Source organism: Pavona decussata, unplaced genomic scaffold, assembly GCF_977016875.1.
Source record: "Pavona decussata unplaced genomic scaffold, jaPavDecu1.1 SCAFFOLD_321, whole genome shotgun sequence".
Lineage (NCBI taxonomy): Eukaryota > Metazoa > Cnidaria > Anthozoa > Scleractinia > Agariciidae > Pavona > Pavona decussata.
Genome location: NW_028145711.1, coordinates 1,297,523 through 1,320,626, shown reverse-complemented (window position 1 = coordinate 1,320,626; position 23,104 = coordinate 1,297,523). Strand labels below are relative to the sequence as shown.

General features: G+C 40.2%; 3 protein-coding genes across 3 annotated transcripts; 2 read left to right on the top strand and 1 right to left on the bottom strand.

The window, feature by feature from the left end:
• The first annotated feature begins 376 nt into the window (after positions 1 to 376).
• On the top strand, positions 377 to 3,841 carry LOC146453954 (kelch-like protein 40). Its single transcript, XM_085095969.1, has 2 exons — positions 377 to 3,485; positions 3,537 to 3,841. The coding sequence occupies exon 1, from the start codon at positions 502 to 504 to the stop codon at positions 2,392 to 2,394; it is 1,893 nt and encodes a 630-aa protein (XP_084952095.1). The 5' UTR covers positions 377 to 501; the 3' UTR covers positions 2,395 to 3,485; positions 3,537 to 3,841.
• A 2,082-nt stretch (positions 3,842 to 5,923) lies between these two features.
• On the top strand, positions 5,924 to 6,589 carry LOC146453953 (kelch-like protein 28). The gene has a single exon (XM_085095986.1). The coding sequence runs from the start codon at positions 5,924 to 5,926 to the stop codon at positions 6,587 to 6,589; it is 666 nt and encodes a 221-aa protein (XP_084952112.1).
• A 1,378-nt stretch (positions 6,590 to 7,967) lies between these two features.
• On the bottom strand, positions 7,968 to 23,088 carry LOC146453952 (BCL-6 corepressor-like protein 1). The gene is made up of 10 exons (XM_085095949.1): positions 22,920 to 23,088; positions 21,142 to 21,220; positions 20,823 to 20,876; positions 19,936 to 20,006; positions 19,108 to 19,166; positions 15,479 to 15,531; positions 14,832 to 14,890; positions 14,118 to 14,180; positions 9,853 to 9,946; positions 7,968 to 8,621 (listed from the first exon to the last, which is right to left on the bottom strand). The coding sequence occupies exons 1-10, from the start codon at positions 23,082 to 23,084 to the stop codon at positions 8,527 to 8,529; spliced, it is 792 nt and encodes a 263-aa protein (XP_084952075.1). The 5' UTR covers positions 23,085 to 23,088; the 3' UTR covers positions 7,968 to 8,526.
• Between the last annotated feature and the right edge of the window lie 16 nt (positions 23,089 to 23,104).

The window sequence follows — 23,104 nt, the reverse complement described above, 5'->3', positions numbered from 1 at the left end:
CTTACAGTTAAAAAGTGAACCAGCCCTATTACAGATGTTTCAAAACCCAAGGTTGGGTACGGAATAAGAACGCTATAGATTGGAAGGCCATCAAGGAAAAAGGGTATTTTTTTCGTGCAAGAGATTATAAAACTCTTTCGGAAACGCAGAGTAGAAACGGACGTCTTCTACCACAACAGACGTCATAGTTTGGCCGATTCACAACATGAGGAAATCGAAAGAAAGATTAGTGCGGTTGGTAAAGCTGATCAACATCCGTTTTTGGTCTCGATTAGCGTGCACATGACCATCAATTGGCAGTACAGAGCCCACTTAAATTAGAGGTTATTAATTGTTATGGCAGCCTGACGTCTCAGTTGCTTGGGCGGTTATAACTTCCGTCTGAGAAGTTTTATTTCATTTCTCAGCCTCTGGGCCTGGGACAATCAAAACCAGACCCACGAGAACTTCTTGGTCACCAACCAGGTCAGTATTGGACAACATAACTTCGAATACGACAACATGAACATTCTTCGAAAAGCTTTAAGGATAAAGTTGAGTGCACCCTCTAAGCCCGTCTTCAAACCACAACACGCGCACGATACACCTTCTGACGTTACCATAATTGTCGAAGATGGTAAAACATTCGAAGTTCACGGGCACATTTTGGCCGACGCAAGTCCTTTCTTTGAGAAGTTGCTGAGCACTGACATGAGGGAGTCGAAAGAAGGAGTTGTTCGTTTGCAGATGCTGACTGAGGCTGTTTTGGGAGACATATTGGAGTTTATTTACACCGGCTGTGTTCAGATATCGGATGAAGACCGTGCATACGACCTGATCGCGATGGCAGACTATTTGTTTCTTCCACAATTAAAGTCTCTCGCTGGAGATGTTTTAACACGGGATATAAATTGCTCGAATTGTGTTTCACGTTATCATTTTGGCGAAACATATCAATGCGAGAAACTCATTGCCACCACCAAAAACTTTATCATTGCAAATTTCAGTATCTTGGCGAAAACAGAGGAATTTTTGAACATGTCAAGAAATGAAGTCGAAATGTGGATCTCAAGCGACGAAATAAATGTTAGCGCCGAGGAGGATGTGTTTGAATTCATCTTAGCCTGGATTGATCACAACAAAGTCGATCGAAAGAAATATTTCTTCACCTTATTTCGACACGTTCGACCAGTTTATATATCGCGTGACTACTTCCGCACTAATATCGTGACAAACAAACTTGTGATGTGTGACACAGATTGCTTGGATCATTTGAATAAATCTGAAAACAATGGAAGATGTTTTTTGAAGCCGAGAAAATCGCTCGCAGCTCCTGTTATATTTATTCGTGGGCAAGGAAGAGAAAATAATAAATTATTTTGTTATTTTCCTCGAAAGGACGCTTGGTGTGCAGCGCCAGACGCAGTGCCATCATTCAATTCCAGTGCATTTACTTGTCACGATCGAATATATTTTCAAACACCAGCTGACTTCAACCTGTTAAAATACGATACATTATTTAACACTTCGGCATCGCTGTCATTAAAGGATCTGAACATGTCTCAACTACTCGTCACAAGTCAAAATGAAATTTACGCGTTGTTTGCTCAAAGAAGCAATCTTTTCACTATCATGCGACATGGCCATGAATCAAACTCTTGGAAACATGAGTTGTCGTTTAATCGGGGTCCAAGAAGAGGAATTTGCGTTATTAGCAAGGATGATGCTATTTACTTTCTCGGTGGCAGAGTGTCGACACCCTTGGCAGAAGCCTACAGATATGACATTACCGGCAAAAAGTTTGAAAAAATAGCTGAAATGAAGGAAGCAAGAAATAGGGCCCACGGTGCTGCAGCGCACGGAAAAATTTTCGTCATCGGTGGAGAGCAGGATGGAGAGCGAGATCGTGATTCTTTTACTAGAACTGGTGAGGTCTACAACGAAACAACAGATGAATGGCAAGTGATCGCTGGTTTGAGAATTCCACGTGGGTTTTCCGAAGGCCGTGTGGTCGGTTTGTTATCTGTTGATGACAAGCTGTTTGCACTGGGTGATTATGTCGAATCATTGTCCTCCCCTCGGAGAACAACACGCAAGTTAACTACAATTGAATGCTATGACCCTGACAAGAATGAGTGGAACAGGAAAACTAAATGTCCTGATAGATGTAATTTTTTTTCAGCGGTTCCATTGTGTTCTTTGAGCGTTTTTAAAGGCAGTGAATTCCTAAGAAATATCTCGTTCCCATTAAAATGCCACAACCCCTCGCAATCTGAGAGCAAGAATCATGAGACACTTCCTCAATTCCTCACTTCCTTCGGTCATGTGAGCAATACAAGTTGCAAGCTAAGTAACAAACCATCGCGTAACTACCAAATATCGTTTTTAACTAAAACATTGTCAGTTTTCATTTAAAAAAGTGCTTAGAACATTCGTAATTTTAATTTTTAACACACCGGCTCAATCTCGTTCCCAGAGCCCTCGTTGCCCTCGTTACCCTTGATAAGCGGAGCGGGACAAGGGTAACGAGGGTTCTGGCAACGAGATTGACACCGGCTCTTCTTGGTTTTTTTAGTTGATTTTTGTTTTCTTATCATTGCTGGAGGGAAGGGTTAATGAAAATTAAATACCCTAAAGAACACTCGACTGTCGATAAAGTGAGGTGTGGCCGGAATCCTTTCAGCGAAGAAATCCCGTTTCGTGTGGAAAGCCACGCTTCTGAAGGCGAAGAGATAAATTCCCGTGAATTGAGGGCTCAGAATATTTAAAGCAATTCCTGGAACTGTACGGTAAAATAAATTCAATGCCATTTGCTGATTCACTTTGTTTTGTTTTTTACTCGATAGAGTGTAGAAGGCGGATTACGAGCTTTTGTGGAAAATATGAAAAAGTCGCATTGATACTTGAGATTTAATTTTGTGGGTTTAGTAACTGTGTTCACCACAGAAGCGAATTGGCGAAAACACGATTCGTTTTTTTTTTTTTTTTTTTTTAAATTTAACTACAGCAGTTCTTATCCGACTAAACGTTATTTTATGTAAAGCAGGTCTTATCTGGGTATACTTTTTGCCTAGAAATAACAATTGAACTTTGTTCTCAGACCCTTCCGCCCGGCTTCCGGGAAACCATCACGCATTGGCGTTTTCCCAACGACCAAAACTTTTTTTGTTCGAAGCCATCTGTTGCCTTTGTATGTAGTTCAAGTAAATTAACTTTTTGCCGCTCAATTTGTTTCGTGGGCGATTTGATCACATGACTTTTCAAAACTGCCACATCGCAAGTGTATCCGCATCAGTCGGTGGCGAAAATCGCTGGTTGCCGATCAGCGTATACTTAACGTCATACCAGAAATTACAATACCATAGCGTAATGACCACATACATACAGGGCTGACTCACGTTTTCTATGTGTCACATTACAAATTTTCCTTGTTGGCGTTTCTTAAAACAAAAAAAGAAAAAGTCAAAGAGAAACAGACAAAAAGCTTTCCCAAAAGAAAACTTTTAGTAAAAATTGTCAATCAAACCTTTATTTTTTTTTTAGGGGATTTCCAGTAGCTTTCTTTAGGCAGCAGTTCGACAAGCTTATCATAACTGACCATTCCTAACCACGCATTTTAATTCTACAATCTGTCAAACAAAGCATGATTTCTTCACCCGGATCTTTGAAATTTCCACTGTTTAAACTGTTGAGTACTTCTTAGAAGTTATTCTTTCAATTAACCGCTTCAAAAGCGCTAATTTTCTTTCTGAAAACGGCATATTTGAGTCCAAAACATGTAAACAATATGGCCGCCACCTTCATACCCTGCTTCCCACTACCTTCTGGAAAATCAGCACATATAATAAATGTGGCAAATGGGCATACGGTGTTTTATCTGCATTTATACATACAGACCCATACAGGGGGCAGGCTGGGAGACACTGAAGACCAAAGGTTAAGAAGAGTGCAAGAAATACAAAACGATTGCTACAGATTTTTTGAATAGGCCTGATTTTCATCTCATGCTACAACGACCTAAAACAACAGAAAAGAAATCGGCTGACGAAGTGTAACATGTAAATTGACCCACGCTGGATTGAACCTAGTAATCGGGCCGCAAATCGGCGCTTGTGTGACTTGGCCTTAACTGAAACGAAGACCACGAGCTGTAATATCACAACCTTTGTCTTATCTTGTCTGTGGGTTTTTAGACATAAAACGATGATTTTCAATTTAACAGGCATTTTTCGGTAGAAACTTCTGCCTTCTTCAGTGCAAATGATACAGAAGATACAAACTTGATTATAAATAACTAGTAAATGCTAATAATAACGAATACAAATATTAATTGTATGCTTTTTTTCTTTGATAGTCGACTCCCGATAACTCAATCGAACCTCGCGCTAACTCGAAGCAATTTTCCTTTCCCCTCAGGTCATTTTCTATATAATTTTACCCCCGATAACTCGAACTTTTTTCAATTTCTCTTGAAGGTTCGAGTTATCGGGAGTCGACTGTAAATAGAAAAAAGCATGCGGATTAAAAAGATAGACTGAAATTAACGTTTTGAAGTTGCTGATTAATTATGGTAATAGGACTGAGTGGAGCTCAATTCCGCCGGTCTGCAATCATATGATATAAACAAAGTCTGACGACCGCGTACGGGAAATCTTGTTTTGTTTCATCACGATCAATTACTTATTTTGTCTCCACTACACAACACAACAAATAACACAGTAGTGTACACCAAATAAGTTATTTTGGGACGCCTGCCGAGAACCAACCCGAGGCATACATACATCCATACAGGCATACATACATTCGTATACAGAGTATACCATATACAATCGTGATATACAATCAATACCTTACACATTAAATAAAAGACCATAAAAGGTATACAACACTGACATCTAAACTTCAACAAGTCGGGATAAACAGAGCTGGGCAACCGCTCACAAAGACACTACTATGGTAGACGGAGGCCAGAAAAAACCTGCAGGCCGTGAAAACCCCTTTGGGGAAAAATTACGACAGGAAATCTGGGTAGAAACCCTCTGAGCAGTTAGCAGCGCATCCTACGAAGCTTAACTTCACAGTTCTAAAAAATACATTCAAACTAAAATAAATTTGGCATCAGTCAAAGATAAACGCTTTGTTCTGAGGCCTAGATGGATATCACGTGTTATACTTTCTCTTATAATTTTATATACCGCTGCATCATTACCCATGATGCTCGGGCCTAAGGCCGACAAAATATTTATTTCTGGGCTATTTGCAAGCTCAATTGTCAGAAATACCATTTTACTGCATAACGCGCATACTGTCCACAACGACTTCATGCTGATAGCTAACCATTTTCAAGAATTTTGTTATAGTTATGATTAAGGGAGGTATTTTTACTTTGATTAAAGCTGTTATTTATTCATGCCATTCTTCGTCTGGTTTGTTTTGTCACGGTCTTCTCCCCAATTTTTGTGACACTGTAACGTCCAAGTGCCTTATAAGGCTTACGAGGGCGTATGAGCCGAAGAATCTGTCAAAAGATTGCTGTCAAACAAAAATGTTCAAGACGAAATTGTGTTATATAACTTACTCGGATCGATCGCAGGAACAATTTTGAGTTTGGGATATGGGGTTATTGTACACGGACAATGTCAAAGTCAGCTGGAAACGTTTTCTATTTGCGATTTCAATAATGCATTTAGAATGACTTCGGTGCTTCAAGGTGATATTGGCCTGTCTGTATAATTTTAATTTCAGATTAGGTTTATTGCTCTTTCGACCATTGCTACAAAACCGGCCGTTTTACCCAAGCTGTCACACCGCTCAATGGTGGATAATTTTAATCAGTCAAAAGTTATTAAACGGTGTTCACAAACCATTGAGGAGAAAAGACAACAAAGTTGAAGAAGATATGTTGAAAACGTCGAATGACAATCAGGGTAAACAAACCGTCTTTATGCCACGAGACACTTGCGATAGTCCATACGACGTTACTTTGGTGGTCGACGACGGCAAAGAAGTTAAAGCTCACCAGCATATTTTGGCGCAAGCAAGTCCTTTCTTTGAAAAGTTACTGAGCAGCAACATGAAGGAGTCCAGAGAAGGTGTTATTCGTTTGGAAATGCTGACTGAATCTGTTTTGGGAGACATACTAGAGTTTGTTTACACCGGTTGCGTTCAGATATCAGATGAAGACCGCGCACAAGACTTGATTACGATGGCCGATTATTTGGTTCTTCCGCAACTGAAATCTCTCGCTGGAACTACTCTAACAACGATGTTAAATTCCGCGAACTGTGTTTCAATTTATCAGTTTGGTGAAAGATATCAGTGCAAGGAGGTCATTGCAGGAACCCAGCAATTTATCTTGGCGAACTTCAGCGCTGTAGCAACAACAAAGGAGTTTTTGAATATATCAAGGGAGGAAGTAAAAATGTGGACTTCTAGTGACGAAATAAACGTCAGCGCCAAGGAGGATGTGTTCGCATTCATCGCTAAGTGGGTTGATCATGACGAAGTCGAGCGAAAAAAATATTTCTCTGAGTTATTTTGTCACGTCCAAGGTCGTTTACACAGGCAATTTTTAACCCGATTTTGGATGCAATTTTTACGGCGTTTCTAACTGCAGTTTTGAGTTGCCTGAACTGCTAGCGATTTTCACTGCAGTGGTGGCGACTTAAGCGGCTAGCGAGTGAGCTGTACACGAGAGCAAGCGAAGGAGAAAATTGAAAACTTTGCTCGAGTCTTGAGTTTGTTTTGCTTTGCTTTGCTTGAGCTCGCATGATTAGCTCACTTGTTCCATGATCAATGTTGGCGACAAAGCCAACACGTTGGAGGCGGCTGGCAAAGTTTCGCCGGTGCAGACACCACAAATACTCTGTATAACATGTCGCAACTTAGTAAGGGCGATTTGATCACATTGAGAATGAAGCACCGCAAAAATGGGCACTATAAACACCAACTTCGGCTTCGGCTTTGTTATGCATGGTATGACTCATTGTGCAAAATTCTGTGGCCGATATGGGACTTCAGACTTTAGACTTCGGACCTCAGGCTTGTTACCCTACGACAGAGCCTTCGATCTTCCTAGGGCCTCTGCTCGCAGGGTACAGACTTGTAGATGGGGTAACGTACTTTGAGCTCAAGTAACTGATATTTCTGGAAACAGTTATACTGTAGATAAACTACTCCGATTCAAGTTGTACATTTGATCACAATCATCCCCTGCTTCTTTGACCATTTGAGATTCACGAGATTGTACTTATATAAGCCTTTTGTAGACCGCATACTCACTCTTCTCTTGCTTCCGTGTCCCCTTGAAATCTCCGTTCAGCTTTCATGAATTAAAATAACATAACGAGTTAACAGCCGGAAATACGTCTGCGTTCGCAGGCTTCCAGGGTCCTTTCTCGATAGAGGAAGAGAGAGGACCCTGGGAAGACCTGGGAACGAGGTTGTATGTGCGGTGCCAAAGGGTATGGGTTTCGAGTCGTTTCGGTGTTAGGTCTGAAAACGGGTATGGGGTTATTACATATTTTTAAGTCTAAAATTGGGTCAGGGTGATTTAAAGGACAGGTCAGCACACCCCACCAAAGCTTCCGATTCCCCCCCCCCCCCCCACCCCCCTGCAACTTTCGTGACAGCTACCTAAGTCATAGGATGTGCAATTATATAGTTGGCAGGGTAGACTGCAAGCAGTCCCTTTCTGGTCAGTCGAGAGGGTCCGCTCACAGCGCAGCGAGACTGGAGCGAGCAGAAATAAACGAGAAGAGACTTTTTCCCGCCTCTCCCCAAGTCCCCCTCCCCTCGTTCGCTCCAGTTTTTTCGCGCTCGGCTATCCAAAAAGCGACTGCTTGCAGTCTATCGGCAGGGCATCTTGTAAAAACAATCAATTGATGCATTTTATGTGCCTTTATATTATCTTGGAGTGAAAGTAATTCCTTTGGAGGAAACGGCGGCGTGAAGCAAAGATCATGTTGAGATTTAAAAGAGTAAGAACATCAGTTCGAAAGTAATTTATTAACACTGGCACTAATTTATCTGATCGTTACGTCTGAAGAGAAAATGGTACGAGCAACAAAAATACATTAACGCGCCCAGTGAGAACATTATATTCTTTCTTAAACTCGTTTCAGCTTTCTATTGAAAGATTACACGAATTTGCGTGAAAAAAAATAGCCGCTTCTAAACAAATGGGATGGTTTACGTAATATAAATAGTCAGATAATAAAAATCTTCCAATGAAACATTCTTTGAAAGTATATGAAATTTAGAACTTCTTAGCGGTAAGTATATCAAAGTAGTTGACAACAAAAGATCATATCCGATTATAAGCCATTTTCTAGACGTTTTAAATCTGTTTTTAAAGCGAGTCAAGGGAAAATGCAAATCCTTTGGCAGAAAGATACTGCAAGCGACTACACTTGAAAATAAACAAGGGCTGGATAAGAAAAAAAAGCTTAAAAAGAAGTCGGAGAGGACTTTTTTGACGACAGCGTTAAACAAACTAGTGGCGACAAAGAAAAATTAAATTATGGTGCAGTAAGCAACAAAACCGCTTCATGTACGCCACACGGAGAATGCCGGCTTACTGCTGTCTTCGCCTTGCTTATGTGACCTCGTTCCCGCCAAAACATCCCCTCCAGCAGAAGAACCTGCGAAAAATGTAATTTGTGATGATCTGTATTAGGATAAATTAAGATTTTGCCTACACGAAACAGAGAACTGGGCGCGAGCGTGGAGCGAAGGGGATCAGGGTTGATGGATTTGAAATAGTGACCGCAAAGGGTTTGAGGTTATTCTATGGTAAATCTAGCCAGGACAAAAATCGGGTTCTTGGGGAGCCCGGCAAGCCGAATTTCTTTTCGCCCTATACCCCACTTGGGATCTTGTTCACAGGCTACGGTAAACCTCACCGCGGTCAACCTGAGTTTGTAAGGTTATTTGGTGCTGTGATTTTTAGTTACTAGGGATTGGCACGATATTTTGTAAGCAGGTTTGGTTCTATAATGAAACCTTAAAACCCGAAAGGTAGTACCATTGCATGGCTCGGGGTCACACAGTCCCTTTTTCTTTCAATAGTTTGTTTTTCGGGAGTTATGTTCCCAGTAGTCTCCCTCGCAGCTGTTCTGTGTGTCGTCACGCAACGCTCCTCCCCACAAACAAGGGAGGAGCGTTGCGTGACGAGACACTGAGAACGGTTGCGAGGCAGCTGTAGTGCGTAATATGGCAGTGTTGTACACGAAGTGTCAGTGAGTCAACAAAATATTTCATGGGCCTTGGAGACCTTCGTGCATGCTTGTCAGTGTAATCGGTTGTGTAGTGGAAACAAAATACAATGAATTTTATTCTCCTTTATGACGGTAATTTGATAGTTTAAAGTAGGCCCCGCGTCCAGGTCAACGGCGGGAATGAACGAGTCAGATGGCTAATCGATGTAAACCCTTTTAGGGCGGTTACAACAAAGAAATTACTGCCCCCACCCTCCCATGTCCTTTTAATATGATACTGGTCCGTGTCGTAGAGTTACAAACTGACAAACCGCGCTTGAAGTCGAATTTCTCGATTCGGTGGTCATGAATAGTATGAACGATGTCTAGGCATCGAAAGCCGATTAACGCTAACCCAGAATTCGATGTTTTCAGTTTGCTCATTAAAAATGTTTTTGCAAGCTTATTTCAAGCTCATGGTGGAGAAAAGTCTACGCCAAAACTGAGGGACAAAAACCTTTTAGGAAAATCTTTTGTGATTTGTAATTCAGCTTGAATCAAAGTTCACGTCAGCAACCCAGGATTAACTTCATCGGCCTTTGAACAACTGGGCTGCAGTGATGTACTGCGGATAAAATTCTAGATCGCTGCGTTCAACTGTGCGTGAACATCTTACCAAGAGGAAAGTCTGTACTCTCTTGGTTAGTCCGTCTTCTCGCGAAGGGATCGGATTGAAGCACGTAAGCTGAGCCAGGACGGGAGAATGCCGCCTGCGGGAAGCAAAACGAAAAACGTTGGTTCGGTCACAGGCCGTAATGATTCAGTTTACCACTCGAGGCAATAATTTTACTTTTGGTGGCAAAAGGGAGGGCGCTTATTATATTAAGGCCGATTGTTTATTAAGAGGTCTTCGCGTATGATCCATCATACCAAACTACTCAATTAGGTCAATTTCGCAGGGGAGGGGAGGGGGTTAAAATCTGAGAGGAGTACAGTGGGACAAAATGCGGCCGCTTAATACGCCTTTAAGGTTTTAAGGATAAGCACTTTAATCAGCTTTGAACTGATTAGATCAGTCTGATGTTGTTGTTGTTGTTGTTGATGACGATGATGATGATGATGATAATGAAGCAAAACACTCGCAAGCACAAAGCGTACCGTCAAAATCGACCTTGAAGATACCTACTCTACAATGGCCGGCAACGTAGAGGGAAACGGGCTCTGAAAATCTGACCTTCTTAAAAGTTAAAAATAACACTCCTATTTCAACTGTTTCGCATACGCTAATATGAATTGCTTCATAGACAACACTAAAAACAGTCCAAGGTCTTCTGCTCGCGTTTAACTGAGGTCTTGAACAAACATTGAAGACAAAATTTTACATCATTGAAAGAAGCACTCCTAATATGGATTGCAGTCGAGATTGTAGAGGGTTGTCCAATACACCCAATCTGACTCGATTCGTCTGGGATTATGACGATTCGACTCGAATCGATCGATTCGTTTGCTCTACAGTCGAGCCGTCTAACCGGAAGTCGATTGGCTAGACACTTACTAAAAACACGGCAAGCCAGCCTTGAGGCAGGGTAGAAAATGTCGACGATTCGACTCGAATCGACTCGAATCGATCGATTCGTTTGCCTTACAGTCGACCCGTCTAAACGGAAGTCGATTGGCTAGACACTTGTTTAAAACACGGTAAGCCGGCCTTGAGGGAGGGTAGAAAATGTCGACGATTCGACTCGATTCGACTCGAATCGATCGATTCGTTTGCCTTACAGTCGACCCGTCTAACCGGAAGTCGATTGGATAGACACTTGTTTAAAACACGGTAAGCCGGCCTTGAGGGAGGGTAGAAAATGTCGACGATTCGACTCGAATCGACTCGAATCGATCGATTCGTTTGCTCTACAGTCGAGCCATCTAACCGGAAGTCGATTGGCTAGACACTTGTTTAAAACACGGCAAGCCAGCCTTGAGGCAGGGTAGAAAATGTCGACGATTCGACTCGAATCGACTCGAATCGATCGATTCGTTTGTCTTACAGTCGACCCGTCTAACCGGAAGTCGATTGGATAGACACTTGTTTAAAACACGGTAAGCCGGCCTTGAGGGAGGGTAGAAAATGTCGACGATTCGTATCGATTCGACTCGAATCGATCGATTCGTTTGCCTTGCAGTCGACCCGTCTAACCGGAAGTCGATTGGCTAGACACTTACTTAAAACACGGTAAGCCAGCCTTGAGGCAGGGTAGAAAATGTCGACAATTCGACTCGATTCGACTCGAATCGATCGATTCGTTTGCCTTACAGTCGACCCGTTTAACCGGAAGTCGATTGGATAGACACTTGTTCAATACACGGTAAGCCGGCCTTGAGGCAGGGTAGAAAATGTCGACGATTCGACTCGATTCGACTCGAATCGATCGATTCGTTTGCCTTACAGTCGACCCGTCTAACCGGAAGTCGATTGGATAGACACTTGTTCAAAACACGGTAAGCCGGCCTTGAGGGAGGGTAGAAAATGTCGACGATTCGACTCGAATCGACTCGAATCGATCGATTCGTTCGCCTTACAGTCGACCCGTCAACCGGAAGTCGATTGGATAGAGACTTAGTTAAAACACGGCAAGCCAGCCTTGAGGCAGGGTAAAAAATGTCGACGATTCGACTCGAATCGACTCGAATCGATCGATTCGTTTGCCTTGCAGTCGACCCGTCTAACCGGAAGTCGATTGGCTAGACACTTGTTTAAAACACGGTAAGCCAGCCGTGAGGGAGGGTAGAAAATGTCGACGATTCGACTCGATTCGACTCGAATCGATCGATTCGTTTGCCTTGCAGTCGACCCGTCTAACCGGAAGTCGATTCGCGAGACATTTTGTAAACATATAGGCTGTGAGCAGTCTCTCCCGTTTTTTTTTTTTTTTTTCGTTTTAATAATTCGTCGAGTCGTCGCGTTGGATCGTGTAGCTGCCATCTTGGATTTGGCAAAGCGAAATCTGGGGAGCTGATTCTCAGACGTTCCGCGGTCGTGCGCTCGTGTACGAGAGGTGAAAACTACTGCACCCGAGGCCACTCCGCTAAATACTCCAAGATGGCGGCTGGACGATCGAGCGCGTTCTTCACAGTGTAGTAAAAATATGGGTAGAGGGTTGTCTATTTCTTGAAGTTTTAACACAAGGGGAAGATATTTTACAAGTAAAATTTGGAAGCAAGGTATATTGAGTTCATAAATAAACGGCTTATTTTGAAATGTCATAAAGCATGCAAATTTATGCCCCGCTCGAGAGGCAGAAAATATTTGGAACTACATTCAGAGTAACGTTTTTTTAACGCTTTTAAAGCAAAGCGTTGACTTAGATCAGGTTAATTGCTTTGTTCATAAAGCAACCATAAAAAAACATTAATCCATTGGGACAAGAAGATGCATAATTAATGATTTGGTCGACCCTGTTAAAGCTTCCGAAAGGTGTGATGACTTTGCTTTTAAAAGGATCTTACTGTTTCGAGTTTTAGGAGCGCTTCGTGTTTACTCAATTAAAAAAAAATAGAAATGTATTTTAAACTATGCCGTAATTTGTAAACAATATATAATTGTAGGCTGAAGCGGGTACGTTTGTGCAAAGTGATATAGTTTACTCAATTGAAACAAAGAAATTTGAAAAAGTTTTGAAACTACGAAATGGATAAAATATTGTTAATCGGCTGTTTTTACACCATTTTTTTTTTTGTAAGAAAGGGTTTGTGTCAATTTGTTCCACAAAAATTTGAAGTCGCACAAGTGGAAAGGTTAAAAGTGTAATGTGAGTTGTAAACAATGCATAATTGCACCCTATTTAAAGCGGTTTATTAGCGTCAAATAGCACGTATTGCAAACGAAAGAAAGAAAGCGAGAGAATAGAAATTCGAAGTGGATAAAATGTGTTTAAACATATCTGAAAAAGCGTTATTGATGAAGGAAACTATCTGTTTGCACATTTATGCACTGTCTGAAAGGTAGAAAATTTTTGAATTACATTCATAAAGTAAAGCGTTGTCCCTAGCTCAGCAAAAAAAAAAAGGAAAAGAAAGAAAGAAACAACTAGCATTAATCCATTGGGACAGGTAAATACATGTGTTATGATGGAAGGTTGATGTATATTTCCTTTCTCGTGTCCACGCTCTTTCTCGCGCAAACGCTTTAAGAACGAGCATATACACGCTTTTCTACCTGCCTTCTTTGTTACCTTCCCGGTAAGACGGGTCGACTACAAGTGCAAACGAATCGATCAATTCGAGCGATTTGAGTCGAATCGTCGACATTTTCTGCCCTCCCTCATAGGCCGCAAGTGAATCGACTTCCGGTAAGACGGGTCGACTGCAAGGGCAAACGAATCGATCGATTCGAGTCGAATCGAGTCGAATCGTCAACATTTTCTACCCTCCCTCATAACCCGCAAGGGAATCGACCTCCGGTTAGACGGGTCGACTGCAAGGGCAAACGAATCGATCGATTCGAGTCGAATCGTCAACATTTTCTGCCCTCCCTCATAGCCCGCAAGCAAATCGACTTCCAGCAAGACGGGTCGACTGCAAGGGCAAACGAATCGATTGATAGCGGCCTTGCGAAGCATTTATTTACGACCTGACTTCCGGTGAGTCGAATCGTCTTCGCTTACTGACGATTCGACTAAGATTGGGTGTATTGGACATGAGTGAGATTGTATGGGACAACGTCGATTGAATGAATGAATCTTGGGACGCGTATCTGGCATCTTCCGCAGATTTTGCAGGGGCGGATGACATTATCACCAACTTGGCAAAGGAGACAGAGAGAGCCTGGTGACATCGAACGCACTCGCTAATCTTTGATTTTGCGACATGTCATGTTCACTTGGATTAAAAAGCTGCCGGCTAAATTCACAGTTATTCTTCAACACAACAAATGCTCCGACTTACTAGTCTTCCTTTGGGACCTGATCCAGGTCTTCCTCCTGAGCCTATTCTCGCAGGTTCCTCCACCTGAAAGCACAGATTACAAAACAGGAAAAGATTCTCGCTCAAACTAACGGTCACAAAGAATACCGCCTTACATGGGTGAAAATGAATTCAAACAGTTCGAAAATACTTTTAGCTGACCTTTACCGTACACTTGTAACAACAAAATATCATAATCTTCTTCTATTAGTTATTGTAACTTATTCCCGTAGTTCGTTTTTATTTTAAATCTCTTCATTTTTCGTTCCTCATCTGTCATTAATTTCTAAACATCATTACGTGATATGGATGCCAACTAGAAAATCGGATGGTTAACTTGGCTTCCATCCTCAATCGCTACCTAAAAATTATTCAAAATAAATTAAACAAAATAATTATTATTTTACTATACAAGAATGTAATGATAACATACTTTCTAATTAACCATGAGGAAAATAAAGGTTGTTGTTGTCGTTGCTGTTGTTCGATCTGCTTATATGGCATAAAAGTAAGTATTCTAAGGCAAACTCGTTGGGCGAAACATGGCGCCGCGAAAAGGAACTATCACGAACGTTCTTATAAAAAAGGGTGTAATACGGAAACTTGTACGTCTCCCTAACGCAAAAAAATTCCTAATCGTCCAAACGGGAGTCAAACCCATTTTACCATTAGGTTGCATTATAACTTGTTCATTACCTTTTTTATGATTCCTTTTTCTAGAAGCTCTTGTTTAGATGTTCTGGGGCAGTTCAAAGCTGAAAGTTTAATCGTTCAAGCAAAAGAAAATATTTACTGAACAGTGGCTCATTCTTACATAGTTTGTATTGCAATTGTAACATTAATGTACATTAACTGAAAAGCTAGCTGGTCTGTGTCAATTTTTGGGTGCGTTTTTTAACATCAACATAATCATCTTTCCTCTCCGTTCCATGGAGGACATAAGGCGTGGTCCTTAGCTGACTTCCAACGATCCCAAACTTGTGCTGTCTTCGTTAGTTCTTGCCATGTCATCCCTGTCTGTCTTAATTTTATAAACATTTGTTCATAAAATAATCTTTTGGACCCGAAGTGCAACAGGGGAAAGACACCAAGCTCTGCATTTTTAGTGAATTGTAAGCTATACCCTGAAAAAGAGGAAGCGATGTTCAGAAAACTAATATTTGACTAACATCAGCAAGCCTTTTAATTTATGTATCCAGTCCTTCAATTAGGGGAACTGGCACTTTCAAGTAGAAGAGCTTACTAATTGATTACTCTATTCAGTTGCATTTTGTAAACGTTCACTGTTTTTCGTGTTACAAACAACTGCGATGTTCATTATAATTGTTACATTATTATACTACCTGCAAAATGTGCCCAGACTTTGTCAGAAGCAGAGGCAAAGTCCTTTGCGCTTCTAAAATGAAGTGAAAATAGAAATATATGTGATTACCAGTAAACAACCAAACTCAGTCGTATTGATACAAAATCAAGGAAACAAGATGCCTGCTACACTGGCATTACGCGTGATGCTGGGGCTGATTCATTTATTCCAACTGTATGCTTCGCCGATTGATAGTTTGAGTCACGACGATCGCGTTACGTTGTTTCCCTTGTATTACGCGACCCAGACTTTCACTGGAAATTTTTGAAATTCCATTACGATAACATAAGCTTCTCAATGACCTCTTTTCAGTCTCGCGTCGTGGTCTAAGACTGTCAAACAAAGCACGATTCCTTCGCCAGGGACTCACCAATTTCCACCGTTTTAAATGTCGGGTGCTTCTTAGAAGTTATTCTTTCGATTCACTGCTTCAAAATGGTGACATTTCCGTTTGAAAACGGCACACTTGAGTCCAGAACATGTTAACAATATGGCGCCAAATTTAATCTGGATTTGATAAATAAATCAAATGATGCTTTGACGTCATACAGGTAGGGGTGAGTGGGTCCCCTCCCTCGCGATATAAGCGACAAAAAAGGATTTTGATTGGCCTTCTTTTGTTGAAGACAATCAGGACAATACATCCCGAGTAGGAGAGGGGATAGTTTAATGAATAAATTAATGTACACATTTGTAGCTACGAGGAAGAAAAAAAACAAGATGCCTGCTACACTGGCATTACGCGTGATGCTGGGGCTGATTCATTTATTCCAACTGTATGCTTCGCCGATTTATAAAACTATCCTTGCTAATGGAATAGTTTGAGTCACGACGATCGCGTTACGTTGTTTTCCGTGTTTTACGCGACTCAGACTATCAGCGGAAATTTGTCAAATTCCATTACGATAACGTAAGCTTCTCAATGACCTCTTTTCTGTCTCGCGTCGTGGCCTAAGACTGTCAAACAAAGCACGATTCCTTCACTAAGAACTCACCAATTTCCACCGTTTTACGTGTCGGGTGCTTCTTAGAAGTTATTCTTTCGATTTACCGCTTCAAAATGGTGAAATTTCCCTTTGAAAACGGCACACTTGAGTCCAGAACATGTTAAAACAATATGGCGCGACTTAATCCGTCTTTAATAAATATATCAAATGATGCATTGACGTCACACAGGTAGGGGTGAGTGGGTCCCCTCCCTCGCGATATAAGCGACAAGAATGGATTTTGATTGGCCTGCTGTTGTTGAAGACAATCAGAACAATACATCCCGAGTAGGAGAGGGGAGAGTTTAATGAATAAATTAATGTACCGATTTGTAGCTACGAGGAAGAAAAAAAAAAGAAATCGACCCGTTTTTAGACACGGTATGCCCCCTAAGGGCATCCCGCGTAAAAAGAAAAAAAAAAAAAAAACAAGATGCCTGCTATACTGGCATTGCGCGTGATGCTGGGGCTGATTCATTTATTCCAACTGTATGCTTTGCCGATTGATAAAACTATCCTTGCTAATGGAATAGTTTGAGTCACGACGATCGCGTTACGTTGTTTACCTTGTGTTACGCGACTCAGACTTTCACCGGAAATGTGTGGAATTCCATTACGATAACGTAAGCTTCTCAATGACCTCTTTTCAGTCTCGCGTCGTGGTCTAAGACTGTCAAACAAAGCAAGATTCCTTCGCCATGAACTCACCAATTTCCACCGTTTTAAATGTCGAGTGCTTCTTAGAAGTTATTCCTTCGATTTGCCGCTTCAAAATGGTGAAATTTCCGTTTGAAAACGGCACACTTGAGTCCACAACATGTTATAAACAATATGGCGCGACAATTTAATGTACTTTTAATTAAGAAATCAAATGATGCGTTGACGTCACACAGGTAAGGGTGAGTGGGTCCCCTCCCTCGCGATATAAGCGACAAGAATGGATTTTGATTGGCCTGCTGTTGTTGAAGACAATCAGAACAATACATCCCGAGTAGGAGAGGGGAGAGTTTAATGAACAAGATGCCTGCTACACTGGCATTACGCGTGATGCTGGGGCTGATTCATTTATTCCAACTGTATGCTTTGCCGATTGATAAGACTATCCTTGCTAGTGGAATAGTTTAAGTCACGACGATCGCGTTACGTTGTTTCCTTTGTGTTACGCGACTCAGAGTATCACCAGAAATCTTAGCCTCCCACGCAGACGTTCTTAGGGCAGGAACGCGTGACGAACCCCCAAGAACGTCTGCGTGGGAGGCTACGGAAAATTTGTGAAATTCCATTACGATAACGTAAGCTTCTCAATGACCTCTTTTCAGTCTCGCGTCGTGGTCTAAGATTGTCAAACAAAGCACGATTCCTTCGCCAGGAACTCACCAATTTCCACCGTTTTACGTGTCGGGTGCTTCTTAGAAGTTATTCTTTCGATTTACCGCTTCAAAATGGTGAAATTTCCGTTTGAAAACGGCACACTTGAGTCCAGAACATGTTAAAACAATATGGCGCGACTATTTAATCCGTCATTAATAAATATATCAAATGATGCATTGACGTCACACAGGTAGGGGTGAGTGGGTCCTCTCCCTCGCGATATAAGCGACAAGAATGGATTTTGATTGGCCTGCCTTTGTTGAAGACAATCAGAACAATACATCCCGAGTAGGAGAGGGGAGAGTTTAATGAATAAATTAATGTACCGATTTGTAGCTACTACGAAGAAAAAAAAAAAAAAAAAGAAATCGACCCGTTTTAAGACACGGTATGCCCCCTCGGGGCATCCCGCGTAATAAATTAATGTACCGATTTGTGGATACGAGGAAGAAAAAAAAAAAAAAAAAAAAAAAAAAAAGAAATCGACCCGTTTTTAGACACGGTATGCCCCCTCAGGGCATCCCGCGTAAAAAGAAATCGACCCGTTTTTAGACACGGTATGCCCCCTCAGGGCATCCCGCGTAATAATGGTATTTCTTTCACCAATGGATGGTGCAGACATGCCTTGATAAAAGTGAGACTGAAAGTTGTCTTTAAGGACAGTGCCTGCTAATACGGAAGTATTTTTGCAGAATTTATGACTATGCTGGAAAAGCGCATCTTAGTATGGGCTACTGGAATCCAAAAAGAAAATTGGGGGTAGCAGGGCATCTTTTAGAGATAATTAAGCAGAAATTATTCCAAAAAGCAGTAAAAAACAAAGCAATGTATGGCTTTTTTGTTTTTAAATTAAAGCTCTATTTTCTCTGAAAAATGCATGGTTACCCCCAATTTTCTTTTTGGATACCAAGAGCACTTGCTAAGTTCTGCTTTCTCCACATAGTTTTAAGCAATGCAAAGATATCGCTGTATTAGTAGGCACCACCCATAGGAAACCCAAGTATCTCAAGATATGCAGAATGTACATGTATGCACAGTAACAAAAGAAGGCACCATCCTTAACTGGACAATTATTACAGAAATGAATAAGTGGAATTACAGGTGCACTACAGTTTACACAATATTACAGAGCCATTTTGTATTCCAGTAAACCCAAAAACATCTTAGGACAGATTTACATGGAATGAGGCCAACTGAATGCACCACAAGATATAAAAAGGATTCAGCTTTGTGCCTATGTATGTGATGTTACCTTCCTTCGCTATCAGGGAGCTCTGGTTGAGCATTTCTTTCCAAAAGAAGCATCACAATCTGCAAAAAAAGACATTAAAGAGGAAAAAATGATTTTCACATCTGTCTTCATATTCAGGTAACAATCATTTTTTTTTTTTTGTAAAATTTGACATTAATAAGGAGAGACAATTTGAGAGAACACTTTAAGGACAGATTAAACTTAAAGTGCACCTAACCCCAAATTTTTTTTTTGCTTAAATAAATCTCTGCACCTGTTCAAAACGCATTGAGCCTTTTTGCGCCTTTCTTCAACCAAATCTTGACTTTTTATAGGCTGTAAAAGTTACGAAATCTAGCCATCATCTGTCCCATGACCAAGCTGGTAAGGGGCATGGGTCTATTCCTTACATGACGTCACAAACTGCTTCGCATGCATTTTCACAAAGACTTAATACAATGCAAATCAGTTTGTGATGTCAAGTAAGGAATAGAACCATGCCCCTACCAGCTCGGTCATGAGACAGATGATGGCTAGATTTCGTAACCTTTACAGCCTATAAAAAGTCAAGATTTGGTTGAAAAAGGCCCCAAATAGCGCAATATGTTTCGAACAGGTGCAAAGATTTATTTAAGAGAAAAAAAATTGGGGGTTAGGTGCATTTTAAGTTTTTTGTAGCAGCACCTAATGCTTCACATGTTGGGCTTCTTGAAATTTTTCTTAGGCAACAGCAGCCTTGATGTTCATTGTTCTCCAAAACTTCTACAGTGTATATTTGTATTGTTTTTTAAAACAGTATCTAAAAACTTCCAAAAATGATTTCTAGTAGAGATGTACATTGTTACATACTTTCCCATGTTCCTGAAACGTTGCAGCATGGAGTGGGGTCCACAATGTCACCTTGTTTTGTGCGTTAACATCTGAGCAAAACAAAGCAATGAAAAGTTAAAACAATCTGGCTTGTTATCAGATTGTGACCTTGGAACAAATTGGGGGCAGGAAAAAACAATTTCACCTTGATTTTACAGGATTTGATTTACAAATTACAGGAGTTTTGCATATGGCACGTACATGTCATATTTGACCATACAAGTAATTCTGGCAGAATTATTGTTATTATTATTTTATTTTTTTATTTTATTTTTATATATAAATATTTTTAAACTCTGGGACCACTGTAATTGGCTAATACTGCTGTTGTGGTATCCCCACCTAATTTATCATTTATTATTCCTTGTTTCAGCATATACTTATTCCTTTATTTTTCTTTATCATGTAATAGGCAAAGCTAACAAAATAAAATAAATAAAATAAAATAATATTTGAAAAAATTGGATTAAAAAAATATGAATTCATCTGACCAAAAAAAATCATCATGCAAGTTCCTTGTTTCATTCACATATCTCATGAAGTGTAATATCCACAAGACAAAAGCCATTGGGGCAAAATAATTAGTAATTCATGCAGTATGTCCATGATCACTACTATATGGTGCTTACAACTTGTAGACAAAATTTCATGCTTAGTCACGCTCATACTCTTACATCAACAACAATGACAAGTACAGTGAATATAGACAGAATTATTGTCAAATATGATTCGTCTGTATCCTGTTGAGTACATGCTTTTCAAGTTTGCGACAATCACTCCACCACACAGGAGATCCACCATGTCCTAAACACCCATTCTTCCCTGCACCACTTCATGTATGCTACATGTATTGGTTAAACCTGTACCTGCTCCTTTGTCCAGGAGATTTTTCACTACATCATAAAATCCCCAGAAACAAGCTGAAACAAAACAAATCCAAATTTAGGGATGTATGACAAAAAATTATACAGAGAAATTAAAAATAAAAAAAATTATGCATGTAGCTATCCTAGCCTTCTATGTAGATGTGGCTGACATGATGAGCCAAAAGAACTTCTGCGAAGGAGTGGAAAGGAATGTTTGGTTAATCAAACTAGTAATGGTAAATTGGCCTTCGTAAAGAGATTCAAGTGCTCAAATCTCTTTATGTTTTCTGACAAGACTGTACGTTATGAGCATATTTACCAATATACAGCTGACTCTGGAGTTTTTCGTCTGCTTCTCCACCAACCTGAATATTTTCAGTCATAAACTGCTCAACAAGCTTGTAAAAGAAAAAGGAGAACTTTATCAAGTTTTATGTGAAAAACATGTATTTGTACTGATATTAATAAAAATAAGATGCCAGCCATCCAGATAACATATCAAATTATTCAATTTTTAGCCATATTTTTAAAAATTCTTTTTAATTATTAAACGGAACCTTTGGAATTGTCCAAATGGCATTAAGACAACTGCCTATACAGCTATAGTCCGTCCGAAGCTGGAATGTGCCTGTGCTGCTTGGGACCCATATCTTCAGAGAGACATTGTTAAGCTTGAGAGTGTCCAGAGAAAAGCAGCTTGGTTCTGTACCAACAACTACCACCCTACAGCCAGTGTTACTGAAATGCTTCATGACCTAGGATGGGCTAGCCTGGAGTTAAGAAGAACTATGACCAATTAACCCTTCTATGCAAAATGAGTTGTGGGCAAATTGATATTGATGTAAACACTTATCTCAACCCCTATACTGAATGTAGAACTTGGGGAAGCCATCTTTATAGAAATAGACAGGAAAAGGCTAAGAAACGTTTATTTCAATTCCTTTTTTCCAAGGAATCCAATAAAGAACAGTCTTCCCGGGGGCATAGTAGAGTCAAATATCTCTAGTTACTATCCAATCTGAGTTACTTAACTACTTAGTTAGGAATTGCTGGACTTTTTACTTTCTGTTTAGTTTTACCATTTTTTTTTTTACATTATTCAACTTTATCTATTTATTGGCCTTTATTGCATGCATTATTGATAGTTCTCTTTGTTCCTTTCTTTAAATATTTAGTACAGTTGGTGCAAATATCTGTATAGATTTTACCGACTAAATAATGTAGATTTAGATGTAGATGTAGAATGCTTTCTTATTAATATTTGCAGTGATGGAATTAACTTCTGATTATAAAGTTAATCTAATTAGATGGAAAATCACATTTTTATTTGGTCAAGAATGAAGATGGATGCATGTAAATGGATCATTACTCCTACACTACTCCAATCGCGACTGAAACTCAGTTACTACAACCTTGGAGAAACATTTTGACTGTGATACTGTAAATTATCACTCAATTAATCCTTCAGTGTTAGTCCTTACCCTTCCTCCTTAATCAGTGATCATCATCATCATCATCATCATCATCATCATCACCATAGTGTCACATTTGTTAACATATTGATACTCTTTCAGGGAGCAGTTGTATTTTTAGGTCACATTTTGTTTGTTTTTCAGGAAAATGGAATTTTATTCCCATTGATAAGGTCTACTAACACTGGTTTTATCAAGGGTTGTGTAGCTCATACATGTAAACAGTACTGCCTTGTACAGAACGATCTTTTCAAGCTAATCTTGATGTAGATGGTTTCTTACAAAACTTAAGTTACTTTCTTTAATTTGCCTCCTTGCATTTACACCTGTACGATATACGGTCATGTATACATGTATAGTAAACTTTTTAAGCTCATCTAGAGCTGCATGTAAAGCGAATATTTTTACTGATATTTACAAGGGTCTGTAAGTTATCTGTCTTTGATACTTTGATAACTTTTAAGTTCTTTTAGTGGGGTTCGTTTAAGTAAAATTGGTACTAGTCCACGATTTTATTCGCCAAAAAAAGTTTGACGACAGTTTGAAAGTTTGAACAATCTAAACTTAATTCCAGCTACATTTAGCTTTATTTTGCAGCTGTATTGGAAAATAAATTCTCTCAAACCTTTTCATCTCCCTTTTGCGCCAATGTAGACAGGTCAGGTGCCACTGCGTTTAGTCCTTTTAATTGCCTTTGCAAATCGTAATCGATACAATCCGCCAAAGGTTTTTCACTTCCATCGGAAACTGCCGCCATATTTTGACCTGAGCAATACAATCTATGTATCATAGATGAATAAGATAATAGCA

Excerpts from the sequence above, each read along its gene's own strand:
- LOC146453954 (XM_085095969.1), top strand. The coding sequence starts at position 502 with ATGAACATTCTTCGAAAAGCTTTAAGGATAAAGTTGAGTGCACCCTCT.
- LOC146453952 (XM_085095949.1), bottom strand. The coding sequence starts at position 23,084 with ATGATACATAGATTGTATTGCTCAGGTCAAAATATGGCGGCAGTTTCC. Across the intron at positions 19,167-19,935 it reads CGTTTCAGGAACATGGGAAA|ATTGTGATGCTTCTTTTGGA; the intron begins GTATGTAACAAT and ends CTTTTTTTGCAG. Across the intron at positions 8,622-9,852 it reads GAGTACAGACTTTCCTCTTG|GTTCTTCTGCTGGAGGGGAT; the intron begins GTAAGATGTTCA and ends CATTTTTCGCAG.
- LOC146453953 (XM_085095986.1), top strand. The coding sequence starts at position 5,924 with ATGCCACGAGACACTTGCGATAGTCCATACGACGTTACTTTGGTGGTC.